The 21,818-nt window shown below is 37.2% G+C and overlaps 1 protein-coding gene across 3 annotated transcripts in view; it reads right to left on the reverse strand.

Moving 5' to 3' along the window:
• Positions 1-21,818, reverse strand: part of KITLG (KIT ligand) — an 88,854-nt gene that overhangs the window by 16,363 nt on the left and 50,673 nt on the right. For all 3 annotated transcript variants that reach the window (XM_060025336.1, XM_060025334.1, XM_060025335.1), the window contains 3 exons: positions 8,273-8,443; positions 6,843-7,002; positions 6,322-6,405 (listed from right to left, as the gene is read on the reverse strand). In XM_060025336.1, coding sequence (XP_059881319.1) covers positions 6,322-6,405; positions 6,843-7,002; positions 8,273-8,443 — 415 coding nt within the window. The remainder of the gene's footprint in view (positions 1-6,321; positions 6,406-6,842; positions 7,003-8,272; positions 8,444-21,818) is intronic.

A 21,818-nucleotide genomic window follows, 5' to 3' on the forward strand; every position in this document is an offset into this window, starting at 1 on the left:
CACCCCCCTCCCACAGAGGTGTCACCTTACTTTGCTTATTTCTCTTGTTAATGCAAATGGCTTCACAGCCAGGCCTTGGCTAACTCTTCAGTGATCCTGCCATTCCTCTTCCAGGGAGAGAAAAATTGATGTTATCAGAAAAGGCTTGCTTACGCCTCCAGGGCATAATACTTACTACTGCTGCTATCAGCCAGGGATCAATGAGATCTGAATTATGTGCCTCAAGGCCCATATGAAGGGTATTAGGGCCAAAGCTTTTCTTTTATGAAAAGATCGCCCCAGAAAGTGTATGGGGTGGTGGAGCTCATCTGGACAGGATTTGAGTAATCCCAAATTCCTGGGTTGTTTTCATGTTAATTGTATCATTATTATGAAAGCTGTCCACAGTTCAAAATTTGTGGGAACTGATTTGTGTGGTTTGACTAATAACATTAGACATCTCTACAAACGCAGAACACAAACTGTGCAACAATTTTGCCGAACTCCTTTGTAGAGTAAGTCTGCTTATGGGGACCATGCCTATGAACATGGCTCTCTCCTTGGTCCTTAAAAAGTATGCAACTCAGTATTCTCTCCCTTGATTCAGGTTCAAAGCTCACCGCAGGCTTGCTGGCACTTCAAAGCTCACCACTGACCCAGCCTCGGTGCTAGATCTCATTGTTCTAATAATTAATGATGAACATGTACTATACATCAAGCACGGCTCCAAGTATACATGTGCTAACTCATTTAAAACTCACAGAAGGGCTTCCCTGGTGGCGCAGTGGTTGAGAGTCCGCCTGCCGATGCAGGGGACACGGGTTCGTACCTCGGTCCGGGAGGATCCCACATGCCACGGAGCGGCTGGGCCCGTGAGCCATGGCCGCTGAGCCTGCACGTCCAGAGGCTGTGCTCCGCAACGCGAGAGGCCACAGCAGTGAGAGGCCCCCGTGCCGCAAAAAAAACAAAAACAAAAACTCACAGAAAACCTGTGGAGAGATTATCAACCTCCATTTGATTGAGGATTCCAGAGAGAGATTAAGACAGTTGCCCAAGGTCACATAGCTAGCCAAGGTCTAGAGCTGGGATATAAACCCAGGCAGTGTGACTCAAGACTGTCTGGAAGATGAGTAAGTTAATGCCAAAGTAAGGATTTTCTTCTCTATTATTTAAATATACTATCTGTAAGAATCTCAATCATTTTAAAGACATCCTTTTAGCTTGGTACTAAGGATATTACTGTAACTTTGAAAACACAGTTCCCTTTGGATAACTTATACACTTTTACATTATCCCATGATTTTCCCTTATAAGCTACAGAGAGGGCATTACACCTCTGGATTCCTCCTTCATATGCACTGGTCCTCTGGCCAGCCTGGCCACATTTGGGGTCTGTCTTATCCCTGAAAACCAGCATGCTTTCTTCAAGTTTCCCTGACCCTACTCCCGAAAAAGTCTTACCTCCTTTATGCTACAACTAAAAGCTTTTACATACTTCTATTATACATATTATATTATAAATAATATATATTATAAAATACTATGACTTTTTATTTGTGTCTGTTTCTCCTATGAGAATGTACACCACATAAGAGCTAGTCTTGTGCATGGGTATCTAAGTGCCATATTCATTCATGAGTGACAACACCTGGCCAAAAGCTGATTATGCACGACCCATATTTTTTACAAAAAGGAAGAAAAAAGAAAGGAAAACAAAAAAGAAGACTGGTCATTCATGTTGCAATTTAAAAAGTACCTATAAACTCAGAGGTACAGGACCAAATACGTGTTTTATATTCAGTTTGTCTTTTAAAGTAAGTAGAAAAGACTTTTTCTTCCAGCCATGATTATAGCATATTAGCCTTCCCAACTTAAATAATTATTATACTAAACAAATTATACGAGGCAGCTATTTTCAGACATCAGCCAAGAGGCAGCCCAAGAGTGTAATCCCCGAGAGAGGAAAAAACACACGTGGTAAGGCTCACGACTGTCCTGATTTTCTGGCTGGGAGGCAGCTTCAGACTTAGTAGTCCCACTGAGGTAGGGAATCAGAGGATGAAGTTCAGGGTTGCTGCCCTAGCTGGAGTTTATGAGGCAGGGTTATTTGTGGGAAAGGAGCTGTGCAGAACAGGAGCGGTAGAAGTCTCTGGAGGAGTCTCCTTAAGTCATTGGTTGACTAATAAGCTGTACAGGCACAGGGAACGACTTCACAAAACCTGGCAATAAACAATGCCCGGGAAGCTATGACTTTAACAGAGACCCTGGCAGTCAATTCAGAGACGAAGGAGTTCTGACAAGCAAGAATGGAGAGATTTTCCAGGTACTCAAGAAACATCTCAGAAACTCTGTGCCTTAGAAATAAAGCTACTCTCTCGCCTCCCTCTAAGAAAGCTTAAAAAACATGACTGGGAAGGAAAATAAATCTGATCTGCTAGGAATTGAACTGCCTACCAGTAAAAAAAACTCAAAAGTCTCTGAAGGAATGCTACAAAATCCAGATATTCAACAACATAATATCCATAATATCCAACATATGTTCAAAAATTACTAGCCATCTAAAGAGAAATGTGACCCATAATCAGGGAGAAAAAAATCAGTTAATAGAAACCAAGCTGGGATGACCTACATGTTGAAATTAGGAGATAAGAACTTTAGAGCAGCTGTTATAACTATATCCAAGGGCCAAAAAACAAAATATTGTTATAATGAATATGCAGATGAAAAATCTCAGCAGAAAAATGTAAAATATAAAAAGAATCGAATGGAAATTCTAGAATACAAAGTACAAACTTAGAAATGAAAAGATACACTGGAATCAAACCTGCAGACTGTATACCACCAAGAGTGAACCCTATGTAAACTATGGACTGTGGGTGATTATGATGTGTCCATGTAGATTCATCAACTGTAACAACTGGACCACTCTAGTGGAGGATGTTGATAATGGGGGAGGCTATGGGTATGTGGTGGTAGGGGGTATGTAAGAAAATCTCTGCACCGTCCCCTCAATTTTGCTGTGAACCTTAAACTGCTCTAAAACAATAAAGTCTTAATAAAAAAAAAATTTAATGGCAAAATGAAAATTTACTGGAAGAAAAATTTAGATTAGAGATGTCAGAAAAGCCGGGGAACTTGAAAACAGATAGGTTGAAATTATTCACTTTGAAGACTAGAGAGAAGAGAGGTTGGAAAAAAAAACCAAACTGAACAAAACCTCTATGATCTGTGAGACTGATATTATCAAATTGCCTAACATATATGGGATTGGTACATGTGTGATTCTACATGTGTGTGATTCCTCTCAAAAGGAGCTGAGAATGAAGAAAAAAATGTTTGGAAAAATTATGGCCAAATTTCCCCCAAATTTGAGGAAAATAAGCTTACGTATCCAAGAAGCTTGGCAAACAACAAGAAAACCACTCCTAGGTGCATCTTTTTTAAACTCCTAAACAGAAGAAAATTTTGAAAGGCAGAGGGGAAAAATGATCCAGTACATACAAGGGAAAACATCATACAAATGCTGCCTGCCTTTTTGTCAGAAACAACAGAAGCACGAAGACAATGAAGCGACATCTTTAAAGGACTCAGAAAAAAAATTCTTTTAACCCAGAATTCCATGTCTAGTAAAAAGTACCTGCAATACTGAAGGCAAAGACATTTTTCAATTAAAAGAAAAAAAAATTGTTTTGGTGGCAACAGATCTGCACTACAAGAAATGCTAAAGGAAGCTCTTCAGCCAGAAAGGAATTAACACTAGACAGAAATTTGGATTTACAAGAGGGAATGAGGAGTAACAAGAAATAATAAATATGTGGGTAAATATAAAAGATTCTTTTTCCCTTCTCTTACTTTCTTTAAAAGACATATGATAGTTTAAAGTAATAATTTTAAGACTGCATTGTGGGGCTTATAACCTATGTAGATATATGTCAACACAGCACAAAAGATGGTTGTGGGCAAGTGGAACTATCCTGCTTCAAGGTTCTTATATTGTTTCTGGATGTGCTACAACATTAACTCTAAGTAGAATGTTACAAGTGAAGGTGTATGTGGTAATTCCTAAAGCAACCACAAAATGACGTCAAGAGGTGCTGTTGAAAAGCCAACAGAGTAATTAAAATAGAACACTAAAAAAAAAAAAAAAAAATCAACACAAAAGAGGTCTGTAAAGGAGGAACAGAGTATCAACAAACAAATGGGGCCAATAACAAAATGGTAGACCCACATCCAACCATACCAATAACTGTACTAAATACAAACAGATGAAACACTGTAATTAAAAGTAAAGTACTAGATAAAATAGCAAGGCCCAACCATATCCTGTCTACACGAGATGTACTTTTAAAATAAAGACAATATGTTGAAAATGAAAGGAAGAAAAATGATATACATGAAAACAGTAAGCAGAAGAAAGGCTGGCTCTACTAATGTCAGACAAAATCCACTTCAAGACAAGAGCTCTACCAGAGTTAATATGGGATATTGCAGTAAGATATAAAGGTCACTTAATCAGGGAAGACATAACAATAATAAATGTATAAGCACCTAATAGTAGACCTGCAAAACAGACGAAGCAAAAAACTCAGAACCAAAAGGAGAAATAACCAAATCCACATCCCACATGGAAAAGGAAATCCCATTTCCTTTTCCAAAAGGAAAGATTTTTAATGTCCCACTCTCAGTAGGTAATAAAAAATTAGACAAAAAACTTAATAAGGATATAGAAGATCGAAACAACACTATCAACTACTTGGATTAAATCTGAGAATGCTACACCCAAAACTTGAATAATACTCATAAAATGTCTCAATAAATTTCAAAAGATTACAGTGTATGTTCTCTGACAATAGTGGAGTTAATAATAAGATATCTAGAAAAAACACATATTTTTAGACAACAACCCACTTTTATATTACCCATGAATCAAAGAAGAAATCACAAGGAGAATTAAAAGAAGTATTTTAAAGGTATGATAATGGAAACACAACATATCAGAATGTGTAGAATATAGCCAAAGCTGCTTTTAATGAAATTTATATATGTGCTTATATTACAAAAGAAGATGGTTTAGAGTCAATGATCTACTTTTTCTACCTTAAGAACTTAAGAAGTTAGAACAAATTGAGCAAATTAAACCCAAAGTAGAAGTAGGGAAATAATAAAGATAAGATTAGAAATCAATGAAATACAAACAGAATTTAAGAAGACAAAATTTCTTCTTTGGAAAGATTAATAAAATTCATAGTTAGTAGGAAAGACCTTAACTGACTAACATACAAAGTGTCTCTTCAAAACTTTTCAGATCCAATGTGTTATGTGATTCAGAATTTTACATCTTAGAAGGTTTGGGCCTGTAAATATTGTATATTATATAATATTTTCAATGAGGTCTGGGTAGTACCCTATAATCAAACACATTAATATTTCCTAGTGAAATGCATAGATATTCACCTTTAGAAAGATAAATATTATAAATAGCTTCATCACAATTCAGGTCAGGTTTTGTTGGCAAAAAAATCCAAAACAAATTGGATTTTAGAGCTTTTTCTTTTAATTTCTGAATTGTAGCATTGCTATTGTGGATTTGTATTAAATTGATTACTCCTTTTTACAGATAGGTCTTTGATGTCCTTGAACATATGAGAGTGCCCCATTACTAAGTCTTAAGGGATGGCTTTCTTAGCTAAGATCAAAGGATGAACTTTTTCCCCCTACAGTTGCCATGAGGCTAGAGGATCAGGATACTTAGTAAATCCAATGACCTTTATAGTGACCTTTGCCTCCATTTGAAAAAAAGACATTAGACTTCCAGGTAACTGGGTTCTTCTTCACCACCGAGGACAGAAATCTCAGAGAAAGAATATTCTCCCCTAACATGTAATTTTATAGTAAAATAACAAAAATCATCAAATTTCCAAACACACAATAGTAAATAGTGATATACACAACAAAACAGAAAATATCCTTGGAATTTTATAAAACCAGCACTTGTATTTTCCACTTTAAAAGTCCATTTTCGTCAGGCAAATTCTACGCGAAATATACTTTAAGTCAACAATGAAAAAAGTTCATAAATCATACATCTAAAAGTAATTTTATGCCTTATTTAAAATAATCTTAGCAGAAAATTTATTGCCCCGATTAAACATTATCTCTAGCTATAGGGAAATCCAATTGTAAAAACCTAATATTTAATTCTCAGGAAGATCATAAGAGGAAGAATAGCAACAGAACAGCGTTAATAGTAATGATTGTAAAAATTTCCTTTAAAGCCCATGCAATACTCCTACAGATGCTAATTGGAGCCATGCATGCATTAAATCAGATACATGTACTTACTATTACTGCTACTGCTGTCATTCCTAAGGGAACTGGCTGCAACAGGGGGTAACATAAATGGTTTTGTGACACTGACTCTGGAATCTAAATAGAAAGCAATAATGTGTCAGTGTTGCATGGTGATTTACATAAATTACAGAGTCCTCAAAAGGTGAAGTGCAATATCAGAGTACTTTCCAGGTCTGCTTCCCAAATCTAGATTATTCAGATTTGAGAAGGGGACATTAAGAAGACTGGAGGTGAAGAATAATATAATTGTACGTTACTAGCAAATATCAGATAAAAATATGACTATCTCATATATTGTTTACTCATGCACAATAAGTGTTGTTTTGGCTTGAACACCAACAAATCTACAACTGTTTGTTTCTTTCATGCCACTGATATTTGCTTTTATATTAGACATACACACATCTTTCCCTAGCTACACATATATTTGAGTCAAAGGTAGATTCTTACCTATACATATAAGACTCAAACTTGCTTTTTATACTTGTATTAGAAATGCTTATATGTCTTACCTTTTTCAGGACTTGATGTTGAAGACATCACACATTCACTAGTTTTAGAAGCCACCATCTTCAAGTCCTTGAAGGCATCGATGGATTTATTAAAAATTCCAAAGAATTTTTCAGGAGTAAACAGCCTAGGTTCTGGGCTCTTAGATGATTTTTTTACATTCTAGAAGAAGAAAAAAAATAGGATTATATTTTTCAAATAGTCTATAGATTTAACTGATGTCAAGGTAATAGACTATAAATGTGTCCTTGAAAGATTCAAGTGAAACGGACACTTTTAGACAACTGTTTTAACACATATAATTCAAATTTGTACTGCAGGGTAAATGATCCCATCCAGTTCAGTCTGGGGCTCAACTCCGGATAAAAGGAAGAGGGTGGTGGTGAGGGTGAGAAAGGTGAATACAACATCATAACAATGAAATAATCCTAACAACAAATTACAGACACTGTTCTTTAGAGATGCTCATTAAAATTATTACTCCTCATTAAAAAAAAATACCCCTCCATTAATACATGCTCCAAATAGTCAATAATTTAAAAGTCTGACGATAATAAGTACTGGCAAGGACATGGAGCAGAGGGGTCTCTTATAAGTCACTGGAATGCCATAAATTGGCACATTTGATGTTACCTAGTAAAGTTGGACATGCGCCCATCCTGTGACCCAGAAATTCCACTTCTAGGTAAATACTCTGAGGAAGCTCTTGCACAACTGCACCAAGAGGCATATAAGAAAGTTATTCCCAGCAGTGTTTATAAACCCTTATACCAATAAACAGGAGAGTGGTTTAATAAACAGTGGTGTATTGAATCAATGGAATGCTCTATAAACAGTAAAAACACACACACACACACACAAAAAACTACAGCTTTATGTGGATATATCTTATAAACATAACGCAGAGTGAAAGAAGCAAGTCTCAAAAGAATAAAAAGAGTATGATTTTCTATAAAATCCTCCAAACAAGTCAAAGCTCTATTTTAGGAATTCATAAATACATGATTATAAATAAAAGCAGGTAATAATAAGAGTTAACACCTATGTAGCACTTACTATGTACTACTCTATGATTAGTAAACGGACATTCTCTGGTATTTGGAATGCTCTTCCAGACACTGCCATTTACTGACCACCTAACTCATCTTTCATGCCCCAATGCGTATGTTATTTCCTTCATGATACCTCATCTAATATACCCTACTTTTTGTGACCTCTACTTCTTATCAATGCCATTAGCACTCTATTTGTACTGATACGATTGACATAAAAAGAGATGTTAACTCTAAGAGATGTGCTCATCTTAAAAATTTTTTAATTAAAAATTTATAAATTAGAAATCTCACAAATATGCCCCCATCCCAGCCATGACCAATCAGCACAGGTTTTAGAGAAGAGTAATAAAAAGCAATCCCAATGAATACAAAGTTACCTCAAATGAGTGTTCTTCCATGCACTCCACAAGGTCATCGACTATTTTCACAAGTTTGTCTATGATAGAGTAATTACTCAAGCCTTCAGAAATATTTGAAAACTTGTCCAGAAGATCAGTCAAGCTGACTGACAATTGTTTCACCATCTCGCTTATCCAACAATGACTAGGCTGTAAGAAATTGAAAGAAAAGAAGATAAAGCACCTATTTTAAGTACAGGTGGATTACCTGTGGATTACCCTTCAAAGCCATCAATGTTTCAGTAATGGACTCCCGGACAAAGGATTTCCTTATATCAGAACAGGTTAGTTCTTATGTTTTGTTTAAGTCATACCCAACATCTGTTTCAAAATTTACAAATGCATAAAGATCAGAGGAAACTGTTGATGGTAAAGATTTTGCTCTTCCATGGAAGTAAAATTAAGACAAGAAGAGCCAAGACAGAGTCCTTGACAAGGTTCAGATACTAATGGAATTTAAAAGAACTTTAGGCCCAGAGGAAACTACAAAAAAATTATTGTGGGAGAGAGTCCTAGTCTTCAAGGAACTTCCAGTCTTTTGGTGAATTGGAAAATGAATCAGTGGATTAATAATAGATTATTTTTCTAAAGACCTTGATAGATTTCAAGGCTTCTTCATAGATGAATTCTCGTGCGTGTTTTTTTTTTTTTTTTTTTTTTTGCGGTACGCGGGCCTCTCACTGTTGTGGCCTCTCCCGTTGCGGAGCACAGGCTCCGGACGCACAGGCTCAGCGGCCATGGCTCACGGGACCAGCCGCTTCGCGGCATGTGGGATCTTCCTGGACCAGGGCACGAACCCGTGTCCCGTGCATCGGCAGGCGGACTCTCAACCACTGAGCCACCAGGGAAGCCCCCCGTGCGTGTTTAAAAAACTAAAAAGTAGCCCTGGTAGAATGTGGTCTGAGAGAGAAGCACGTTTGCCTTAGTGGCAGGACCAGCTACATAATTTGTGCGGCCAATGGCAAAATGGAAATGTATTTATTGTTCAAAAACATGTTCAAAAAAATGATTAAGAGTTTCAAGATGGCGACAGCAGAGCATGAAACCAAGCATGGAGCCCCCTGCCCATGAAGCCAGACCTGCCCACTGGTTAGAAGCTCAAGCCTTGGAGTCAGATATAACTGGGTTCAGTTCTGGCTGAGACTCCAGACAAGCTACATAAATTCTCTGAACCTCACTTTGCCTCTCTATAGAATGGGAATAATGGAAACAAGGTAGTTTTGAGGAGATGAGGTACATAATTTGAATGTAAGTTTCATGAAGGCAGTATTTTTATAAAATCTTGTTCCCTACAGTGTCTCCTGGGGCCTAGAACAGTGTCTGTCATATGGGAGTTGCTCAGAAACTAATTGCTGAACTGATGTAGGCGTGATTAAAAAATGAATGAGAGGGGCTTACCTGGTGGCACAGTGGTTAAGAATCCGCCTGCCAATGCAGGGGACACGGGTTCAAGCCCTGGTCCGGGAAGATCCCACTGGCCACAGAACAACTAAGCCCATGAGCCACAACTACTGAGCCTGTGCTCTAGAGCCCGCAAGCCACAACTACTGAGCTTGTGTGCCACAACTACTGAAGCCCACGTGCCTAGAGCCTGTGCTCTGCAAGAAGAGAAGCCACCGCAATGAGAAGCCCACACAATGAAGAGTAGCCACCGCTCACGGCAACTAAAGAAAGCCCGTGCACAGCAACGAAGACCCAAAGCAGCCAAAAATAAAAAATAAATTAAAAAATAAAAATGAATGAGAAAAAATACTCCATCATAGGGGTCCATGTTTTTCTGGAAAGGGCTAGATGGTAAATATTTTAGGCTTTCTATGCCAAGAGGCAAAAATCAAGGATATTGTGTAGGTCCATTTATACAAGAGAAAATAAATTTCCACAGTTTCTTTTATTACAAAGTTTAAAAGGTAATGATTATACTTGAATATAATTTCTTTTGCATAATAATTGAATTTAGGGCTTCCCTGGTGGCGCAGTGGTTAAGAATTCGCCTGGCGATGCAGGGGACATGGGTTTGAGCCCTGGTCCGGGAAGATCCCACATGCCGTGGAGTAACTAAGCCCGTGCACCACAACTACTGAGCCTGAGCTCTAGAGCCTGTGATCCACAGCTACTGAGCCTGAGCTCTAGAGCCTGTGATCCACAACTACTGAAGCCTGCGTGCCTAGAGCCCGTTCTCCGCAACAAGAGAAGCCACCACAATGAGAAGCCTGCGCACTGCAACAAAGAGTAGCCCCCACTCTCAGCAACTAGAGAAAACCCTTTTTGCATGCAGCAGCGAAGACCCAGTGCAGCCAAAAATTAAATAAATGAATAAATAAACTTAAAAAAATTTTTAATTTCTTTTGTAATACAGGTCTACCAGTAAAAAGAATGGAATGCTTTATATTGGGTCAACATTTTGCTTGGGGTTAAAATCATTCTCTACCATCAAGTAGACTGTAAAGGTTTATCTGTAAAAAACAAACTCAGCTACCTGTCCATATAAAAGTAGGCAGCAGACTGGATCTGGCCTATAGGGTATAGTTTGCCAACCCCTGCTATAAATGGCTGTGGATCAATAAAGGTTTAGATTATTAGGAAAAACTTCTTAGTATGTTAGAATGGATTATAATTTTTTTAAATTAATGTGACATCACTTAAAATATAATCATTGGTCATAAATTCACATACTTGGTATACTGTAACGTTATCTTCTCTCTTATAAAGATCTTTAAAGTAAAGGTCCTGATTTATTTTTTTAACTCTGTTAAAATGTTATACTGAGAAAAATAAGGTAATTATTGGCAAAGATAAAATGGCCTTGGCTTATTAAGATCCTAAATAATTTAAAATGACTCCTATTGTAATAAAAATGTTGTAATCAGAGAGAGTAACTGATGCCATGTAAAACGAATAAAACCACTAAACTTTATTTCTTTACCTACCAGCAGAATATCTCTGTGGGGGAAGGTCGAGTAATTTATGTATTCTAAATTATACAAGAGGGCCATTTTACATTTATTTAACAGAACAGTTTTAATTAATATGATTCAGCTGAAAGGGAAACTGGCTTATCTACAGATAGGTAAGCTGCAATTTCTGGAAGCATTAAATGCCATTCAAAACTTTTAGGGAGTGTTGGCTCTGGCTTCAGATAAGTAGAATAAACAAACCCCTAAATGGGAATTAGTTCAATTAGGCCATTTCATTTGACACATCAACCAAGTTCTCAAAGACTGTGTTTCCAAAACATGTTGAGAATGAACTCTTTGTTTTGTAAAATTAACGCTTATCTCAAGCATATGCAAGTTCATATTTGCATCGTTAACAAGTCTCTTTACAAGCTGTCAGTCTTTCTTTTGGGGCTGACTGCTCTCCAAGTTTCCGCCTGTTTAGACAGTGATAATTCCCTTTAGATAGTCAGCCCTATCAGCAAGGGGCAGATTTCCTAGGATATAGGAAACACCACATTCTGTAAATACTGCCTTAATAGTACTTATTCGGTAGAACAGCCTTCACCAATTCGTTCATTCCGTTGAAATTGTGCAAATTTTTCCATGGCAAGCAGATCTCATGTATTAATCTTTTCAAACTCTGTCCTTGCTCCACTTTGTGAATAAGCTTGCCTGTCCTCTCAGATCCTCTGATGTGTAGGAACCAAAATCAAATTCCCTTGTTCTGAACTAAGGTACTCCTTTTGTTTCTGTGGTCTTTGCCTTAAATGAACAGGTTGGTTTTTTTGTTGCTGTTGTTTCTTTTTGGTTTTGTTTTTTGTTGCTTTTTTGTGGTTAAAGCGGAAAAGAGTTTGTTTGTATGTTTCTTATTTTTAACTGGGAACTCGGGGGTGCTTACTGCCACTTCTGTTTGTCTCTATTTTCAAATGAACTCTATGTTTACATTCCATATTCAAGTTCTTATTTAACTATGACTACTCGCCCCATGGCCACCCACCCTTGTTTTCACATACCTAATCAACAGTCCAAGCAATCAACTTTTCCCAGTAACATTTTCAACCCTAAACCTCTAATTTCTTAGTTAAATCCTGCCTAGCCCAATAGCTGCCCTTTTAGAAGGACATTGAGTCAATGTCCAATTGACTCAAAAAAATTGAGTCAATTTTTATGAAAAATTCGTTGATATTTGATATAAACTTCTGGACTACACTGCTGAAAAATATATTTCTAAACGTCTTTAACTGTATTTCATTCATTATTCATTCTTGGAAAAGACTAATCCAAAGTTCTTTCTTGTCACTAAATTTGTTTAAACAGTTATATTTTAGCTTTTAAAGATTATTGGATTTATTAAAGATAAAATTGAGGTAAACAATATTAAATATTAGCCAGTTTTAACTCGTCTGCCTGCAAGAAAGGAAACCAGTTTTGACAAGAATATCAAGCAGTTTCGCATTTTCTTTTTAATTAAATATAGTCAATGATTTGCAGAGAGAACAAAACTCAGTGAACTAAATATTTCATTTCTGAGATGATAGGAAGTCTCTCTGTTTTTCACCTCTTCCAAGATTATGATTAGGAAATAGATAATTAAAAGTTTGAGGGTCACAAATTTAATTTTTTCCTTTACCTTAATAACAGGCATTATTGTCACTCTTTATCTTTCAGAGACCATTTTAAACAAATAGTTTTATATAAATATTAACTCACAACATATATCAGAAGAATGTAAGCTATACATAATGTTCTTTATTTCACTAGAAGAATGTGAAGAATTAATAAAGTTGATAAAGTCACCCAGGATGTCATAGAGGTGATGTAAGGAGTACCTTTCAAATTCCTGAAGTACACATAATTTAATGTTTTATTCACCCATATACATACAAAAAGAAATATAGTTTTTGCTTTGAAAAACTCCAAACTCCTTAACTCCATACTCTTAATTTCTTACCTTCTTTCTTGGTAGCCTCTGTCTTACATTTTCTGGGTCAATTATAGCAGCTCTATTTAGGACTACTGGAGCAACACATGCTTTCTATTCATCTTTGTATGTGTGTGTATATATATATATATTATATATGTAATGTATATATATATATATATACATACATATATATATACACACACACACATATAACATGTATCATTCTAGAATGCTAACTGAATCAATGATATTGACTCATTGTCCTTGACCTGCTAGCATGCCACCACAGAAGATCTGGGTAAAAACTGTGAACTTCCTAAGGGATTTTAAAATACCATAAGCACCAAATTAATGATTTAACAATTAAAGATATAAAAACTACTACAATTGAAAGCATTCTAAACATAACCAGGAATATGACCGCTTCCAAAAACCAACAATGAAAATTTAAAATAGATGATATATGAATTTCATAAGATGAATGACATAATACCTCTGTGGACCCAGAACTGGTAAATTTGAGTCGCTGGCTGAAATAAAAACATCCTGGGGACTTGCTAAATCTGGCCTGCTTTCTCATCTCCATCCCCTGCTTCATTTAAGAAACTGTTCCGGTTTAATAGTAGAAAACATTTGACACACTCTTCCACATCAGTCTTAGATGAAGAGAGAGTCCCTAAGAGCAGTCACCATAAGCCTTTTGGAATTAAAATCTGAAAGTGGACAAAACATACTCTAACATTTCTTCATGGATGCACTTGGCACTACTTTTCCATTTGGAAAGTGTCTTAGATACGTGTCTGCTTCGTTAGTGGGCCTCATGTAGTTGTCTGCACTGTGAGGGATTTCTCCACAACGGAGCTGGGGTAAAATATCCATTAGAGACTCAGAGGGAGGAAAGGCCTGGCTCATAAGCTACGAGGCTTCTGAGGAATAGTCACAGTCGGTCTTCCCTCCATCTTCTAATCCAACCAATCGAATTACCAGGATTACCACCCAGTTTGATCGCTTTTGTTTTGTTTTCTTTAATGAGTGTCAACCCTCAATCTTGCCAGAATTAGAGAATTAGAGGTATGGATGCCCAGGGTACAAAAGCATTCCTTTCTTTCCTCTTGTGCTTCTAGCATTTACCTACTGGCTGGGCAGACAAAAGAATCTAGAGCCATGCCACTGGAATCACAATGGTTTAGATCTGGAAGAAATGCTGAAGACCATCTGGTCCAGTCCCACCAATTTCATAACTGAGAAAACCAAGGCCTAAAGCAGTGAAGTTGCTTGCCAAGATTACACAACAAACTTAAATATTAGAAACCAAGACTCCCAAGCACTCGTCTAGTTCTTTTATCAGTGAATACAGTCAAAGCACATACAGCTGAAGTATTTTCTTCTGCTGGGCTCTCCATGACTCATGTGGTCTCACATCTGGACGAGGCACACTGGTCCTTAACCTCAAGAGATTTCTTAAGAACTGGAAGTGGCTCTGTCTCATTTCAATGAATCCAGAGCTATACTACGGAAAGAAAATTTCTCCCAGCAATCGTTGCAACCAAAGAGCAAATGCTAATCGCCTTTAGCGAACTCTCTCTGGTTTTTACTCTTAGGGCTAGAAAGCTGACACTCCCTGCCACTCTCAAACATTCCATGGGCAGGCAGATTTAAAACATTCCTACAATAACACTTTGTAAAATATTGTGCGCTCACATTACTACTGTAGAGTCTCCAAAATCTTAACTCCCTTTTAGATGAGCTGGGTTTTGTCACTTATTTTAGTCTTCTGTCTAAACAATTAATTTGGGTTTTCAGTGTTCACTGTAGACATCTAACTTTGCATTTTCTTGTTTGAATTAAAGTGATGTAGAAAGCTCAATCTGATTAAGATGGTAATCAGTCCAAACACTATAAATATGTGATGTTTCCCGGGGCAGGCCTATAAATGGCCTCTGAACCAGACACAAAATAGCACCATGAGGAAGGATCAGCGTGGGGAGGTGAGGGCAGCAATGATGAACTAGAGGCTGTGTCTAATTCTAACTCGGTTAACACACTTCGTGATTTTAGGCAAGTCACTTATTCAGAACTTCAGTTTCTCTATAAAATACAGGGGTCTGTCTAATCTGTGCTAGCTGATAGGGGGTCCGTTAGCCACCTTCAGCTACTTATCACTCAAAATGTGGCCAGTGTGACTGAGGAACTAAAATATTACTTTTGCTTAACTAATTCAGTCTGTTGAAAGTTAAAAAATCAATACTTGATTTGGTGACTGGAAAACTTTTAAGTATGTTTGGAAAAGCTTAGGTATGGGAATATGCATTTTCAACTGTAAACTTTATAAAAAGCTAAATGAATAAATATTTCTGATGAAAATTAATGTCTTACTGGAGTGTACTGTAGGTATGAAATACACAGTGGATTCTGAATAAATATAAAAAAAATGAAAACTATCCCACTGATAATTTTATATTGATTGTAAGGTACAATGATAACATTTTGAATATATTGGACTAAATAAAATTTAATATACTTAATTTTTCCTGTTCCTTTTTATTTTTTAAAATGTAGCTACCGGACAATTTAACATTACATATGTGGCTTCTATCAGATAGTAATGGTCTAGATGTTCTGAAAGTATCTTAATATAATCACTTATTTATTAAGATGGGCCCTGTACTTTGAGAATACAAAAGAGCCACTTAAAAATCGTATTTAATCTTATATTTTATTCACTTACCTAACATTTTACACTTACTCCTTTGAAATACATACTCTATTATATGAGAGATAGAAGTAATTAAGTACAGTGTCTACTTGACTGACATCTATTTCTATAGGGAGCACATCAAATCATAGGGGAGGATTCTGAGGATCCACACTTACAAATAGTGAACTTGCCCTGCAGCCACAGCTGACTGAACAATAGTGCCCTCCTGAGCCAGATGGGTCAATCAGAAAGTCCCTCCCCAAAACTGGTAGTAATGATAGGAACTGACAACGAGTCTCTGAGCAGGGTCAAAACCAATATGTAAATGTGGGAGCTCTGGGGCAGCGATATGCCCCCCAGGTGACTGGAACAGAGAAAAATTCTGCACAGGCAAAACAGAATGAGGCAGAGCTGCAGAGAAGGGGAAAGGAAAACCTGGTAGCTTTCCAATCCTGGCTCCAGTCCCTTCATGAGGCCTGGCTGCATCCCTATCCTTGACTGGAATGCTATTCTTCAGTCTCCTTAAAATAATGGGACTTTTTTGTTTTGTTTTGTTTTGTTGGTAAAGCTTGAGTTCATTACTGTTAGTGAGAACCAAAGGAATATAAACAAATGAGATGGGCTCCTCAAGATTTGGAAATCACGCATTTTTTGCCAACAGTTAAATGTTTACTGGTAAGTAGTTTTTGAGTAGCTACTACCTGCTTAAATGGTAAGGAAATACAAAGGAGTAAAAGATTTGATCCCTAATCTTTAGATAAATACAGCAAAAAGAGAAAATATAACAACAAAATAATTGTGATGACATAGGACAATCATTGTACGTATACTATATCTTGGGTTTTTCATATCTTAATTATTTCTCACAACAGTACTTTGAGACAAGTCCATAACGCATACGATTTTAAACAGCTATGTAAGCAATATATGATCAAGTACCCCAAATGATTTGTTTCTGGACAAATTCTATAGAAATTCAGAGATAATAAACTAAAAGGTAAGGTCCACAGAGCAGATACCACATCAGTGTTGCTGACTACTTGTCCCCCACAAGCATCAAGCAGAAGCACAAAATAGGGGTGATGTCAATTTTTAGTGGCCAAATGATATGGGGAAGAGAGCATGGTCTGGAACACTAGGAAATGGTCTTATGAGAAAGAGGGTTCTTAAGGTGACCTTGGAGGCGGATGACCACTAAAATGCTTTTAGCCCCAGGGTATTGTATAATTCTGTGGGTAGAATTTGGATGAGAGGATGGGAGAAAAGAACATTCCTAGCAAAGGGAAGTAGTACTAGGCAGCCTTGGAATTGAGAATAAGCAAGGTGATTCTAGGAGGCAGGGATGCATCTGGCTGGAGGGGCGAGTCTGTGTTGGGGAAGAACAGGTATTAAGATGAAGTGGTTTTGGTGGGGCAAGATTAGGGAAGGTCAAGAACATCAGATTCAGGAATTTGGCTTTCAGCCTTCAATCGCTGAGAACAATGAGAAGGTTCTTGATTAAGGAAATGACTCAATAAAAGTAGCGTAACAGAAGGCTCACGGAAACCATGATTCCTCAGAATTGCATGATACAGCTCTTAGACCTAAGAGTTTTTACAAAACGCACACATATCTAAAAGAAGATAACAGTGTGACATTGAGGTGCAGATAATGTGTGATGAGTTACAGTTATTCGCCTCATCATCAAAATCTTGTAGATTCTATTCAATTGGTGCCTCAGGGAAATTACAAGTGATTACATGTTAGAGCACTTTCCTCCTTCCTTCTTTCTTCATTTTCTTTCAGCAGATAATTTATTAAGTGCCTATCATATGTTGGACACTGAGGATAGAAGAGCAAGATTATACAATGCCTGCCCTCAGGAAGTTTACAGGTGAATAGAAGATTATCAACTAAATTCCACAAATAAACGAAAGCACTACTACTCTGAGGAGTGCTATGAAAAGAGTTTCTAATAGGAGGATATGGCTTCCTCAAGGAGAGGGAAGGCTTCCTTAAAGAAGTGACATTGAAAATGAAAGAGTCAGACAAATAACAAATGCTGGAGAGGGTGTGGAGAAAAGGGAACCCTCTTACACTCTTGGTGGGAGTGTAAGTTGGTGCAGCCTCTAGGGAGAACAGCATGGAGGTTCCTCAGAAAACTAAAAATAGAGCTACCATAGGATCCAGCAAGCCCACTCCTAGGCATATACCCGGACAAAACTACAAGTCAAAAAGATACATGCACCCCTATGTTTAGAGCAGCACTATTTACAACAGCCAAGACATGGAGACAACCTAAATGTCCATCGACAAATGAATGGATAAAGAAGTGGTACATATATACAATGGAATATTACTCAGCCAGAAAAAGGAATGAAATAATGCCATTTGCAGCAACATGGATACAGCTAGAGATTATCACACTAAGTGATTAAGTCAGAAAGAGAAATACAAATACCATATGATATCCTTATATGTGGCATCTAAAATATGGCACAAATGAACCTACCTACAAAACAGAAACAGACTCACAGACATAGAGATCAGACTTGTGGTTGCCAAGGGGGAGTGGGGGAAGGAATTTGGGGTTGGTAGATGCAAACTATTACATTTAGAATGGATAAACAATAATGTCCTACTGTATAGCACAGGGAACTATATCCAGTCTCCTGGGATAAACCATGGAATGGAAAAGAATATGAAAAAAAAGAATGTCTATATGTGTATAACTGAGTCACTTTGCTGTACAGCAGCAGAGCAATCTCTGCTACAATCACAGCATTGTAAATCAACTATACTTCAATTAAAAAAGAAAACCATAGAAGGAAAAAAAAAGAAAATGAAAGATTCAGGAGTTACCTAAACAAAAGGATTGACCAGCACTCTAGGTACAGAGAAAGGCATGCAGGAAAGGAACAGTGGCAGCAAGGAACATGTGAGGTTGAGGGACTGAACAAGAATTTGGAAAGGTGCCAGATCACGAGAACCTTGGAGGCCTTGTTTAAGGAGCTCCTTTTCCTAAGAACAACCATTCAAATCTTATGAAGAGGAGGGGTAAAATGATCAGGTGTATTTGTTTTGTTTTGTTTTTTAAAGAAGAACCACCCTGTCTTCTAAAGAAGAGTTGAAACCTTGCATAATAAATCCTGGAATGGCGAGGGAGATGAGAATATCCCAGAGGGAGCAAACCAGGCAAAAGAAGGTGGGGACAGTTGAGATAGTAAAATCGTACAGGAAGGGTGCTACAGAGGGAAGATGGCTGGGAGGCATATTGTTAGAATAACATTATGTATGGCCAATGGCTTATTTAACCTTGTCTTTAAAAGAATAATGATTAAAAACTGACAAGACAGTAAAGACTGGTTCAGGTAAAAATCATCAATAGATGCTAAATCCACGAGAGAAATTTTGATGAAGAACTGTACATGGTCTTCAAGTGTCTCCCCAAAGATTGCTTCTTAGTTGTTAATGAGTAAATACACAGAAATGGTGGAACACCTGAACCAGGAGATCAAAACATGCAGCAAGAGAAGATGGACATTGTGTGCCTTTGGATGTGATAACCTGAGGACACGTCATCACTTAATGTAGCATCACGGCTTGGAATGCTTATTCTGAATATAATCATTAAAAAACATTAATTGTTTCAAAGAGAAATATTTTATCGAAAGGGGAGGGCTGTATAACTCAAAAATTTCATTGTCATAAAGACAAAGAAAGGCTGGGAAGTCTTAAAGTAAGATCAAAGAGACACGATGCATTAGTTTCCATGAACTTAGTGGGCTTAAAAGAGCACAAATTTATTATTTTATAGCTCTTGAGGTCAAAGTCCAAAATGGGTCTTCCTAGGCTCAAATCAAGGTGATCACAGGGGCTGTGTTTCTTCTAGTGGCTCTACAGAAGAATCCCTTTCCTCGCCTTTTCTAGCTTTTAGAGATCTCCTGCATTCCTTGGCTTGTGGCCCCTTCATCTTCCAAGCCAGTAGTGTAACATCTTCTCTCTGGTCCCTAAACTCCTGCCTCCCTCTCATAAGGATTCATGTGATCAGACTGGGCCCACCTGGATACTCCAGAATACTCTCCCCATCCCCAAATCCTTAATTACATCTGCAAAGACCCTTTTGCCATGGAAGGTAATATAGTCACAGCATGAGACATCTTTGGGGGACCATTATTCTGCCAATCATGGATGATATTAAAATGCAAATCATGATCCTAGATTAGATCTTGTACTAGAGGGAAAAAAATGCAAAAAAAAAATTTGACAAAATTGAAATACAGCCAATAGATTGAAGTATTTTAGTTACTGCTAAATTTATTGAAGCAGACAACCATACTGTGGTTATGTAAGAGAAAATCCTTAGGAAACACACACTGAAGTATTTTAGGGGTTAAACAGCCATTTTGTATGCAACTTACTCAACGGGTTTAGAAAAATAACACATGTGCACACAGAAAGCAAGCATTTAGTAAAGCAAATGAGGCAAAATGTTAAAAATAGATGAATCTGTATTAAAAGGTATATGGGTGTTCTTTAAATATTCTTATAACTTTTCTGGAAATTTGAAAGTATTTTCAAATAAAAAGTTAGAAGAAAACTGATAAATATGTAATTTAACTAAAAAGGGATGAATTTTTTTACTCAAATACCACAAGCAACTCATAGTTTATATCATTTTAGAGGGGTCAGAATGACAGCAGATGTGTGGCCCAAATTCAGCAACTCAGTTTTTGTTCTTTCTATAATAACATTACTTGTAAGTGGAAAGGGTCAGAAATGTTTAGGATTTTTTAGTTTAGGAACTTAAAGGAAATCCTAACAGTCTGACACTATTATAGTTTCAAAGAGTTTAAAATAAAATTGGTAATTATTGTTAAATTTAAATACCAACCAGTGGATCACACCCTGCTATTTGTGAGAGACAATCTGCTGGGTAATTTTCTTAAAAGACCCTTAGAAAAGTAACCTCCCCTTTTCAGGAGTATTTAGCTTATTTTTAAAACAAAAGCAAAAAATAAAGTGTATTCTACCCTATTGCTTTCTTCTGCCTAGTGCCTCTGGAAGAATTTTACTGCTCTGGCCCCAGAGAATCTTTCTGGTACCCATACTGGCTCCCACTCTACCCTCTGTTGTTTAAAGACAAAAGATACAGCAGCTGGGGCTCTGACCACTGACAAATAATCAGGGGCCTCTCCACTGGGAAACTCCTCTGGTCTTGGCAGAAACTAACATTTTAAAATGAAGGTAAAACAAAGCGTAAGACCCCCTATTTCTACCCAAAGGCCTATGCACGGGCTTGTTTTTCTTGCCAACGGCAGTAGCCAAGAACAGAGTTTCTCCAGTTGTGCCAGGACAGTGTGCCAAGACCAAATAATAGCGGACTTTTCTCAATTACAGAAACAAGAAAAAAAAAAAATAGGTGGCAATGAATCAGCTTTATTTTTACACGTTTAGCTCTTGTTATCAATAACCGATACTGAAATCTATGATTTAGCACAATCTATGATTTATACCAGCACAAAATAATCTATTTCGCTATTTTCAGTTTAACATTGTTTTTCAAAGAGTTGCGTGATTTCTTTGAGAGAGCTTGGCAGTCCCAGGCCTAAGTGCTTCTACAGTCAGGAGCAGGGTGCATCTTTATTACTTAGATGCTTCACTTAGAACACTTTTCCTTGCTATTATAATTATTTAGATACCCACATTTAGGGTTAAAAGTCAGATGACCTAGGGTTTCTTTTTAAGGCTCTATCACTTTCTAGTTGTTTAACTTTGGGCAAAATGCTTCTGGGTTGTAAAGCTCAGGGTGTCATTTGTAAAATAGGAATCACAGTAGCTATCCTGCTTTCCTCGCAGGGTTTTTCTGATCAACCAAGGAGATTAAAAACATGAAATCATTTTGAGAATAGAAAAGCATTATGAAAAGGCCAGCTACTGCCCCCGCCCATTATTATTAAAGTTTTTGAACATAAGGCTAATTGATGT

The sequence above is a fragment of the Delphinus delphis genome, chromosome 11 (assembly GCF_949987515.2).
Source record: "Delphinus delphis chromosome 11, mDelDel1.2, whole genome shotgun sequence".
NCBI classification, from domain to species: Eukaryota; Metazoa; Chordata; class Mammalia; order Artiodactyla; family Delphinidae; genus Delphinus; species Delphinus delphis.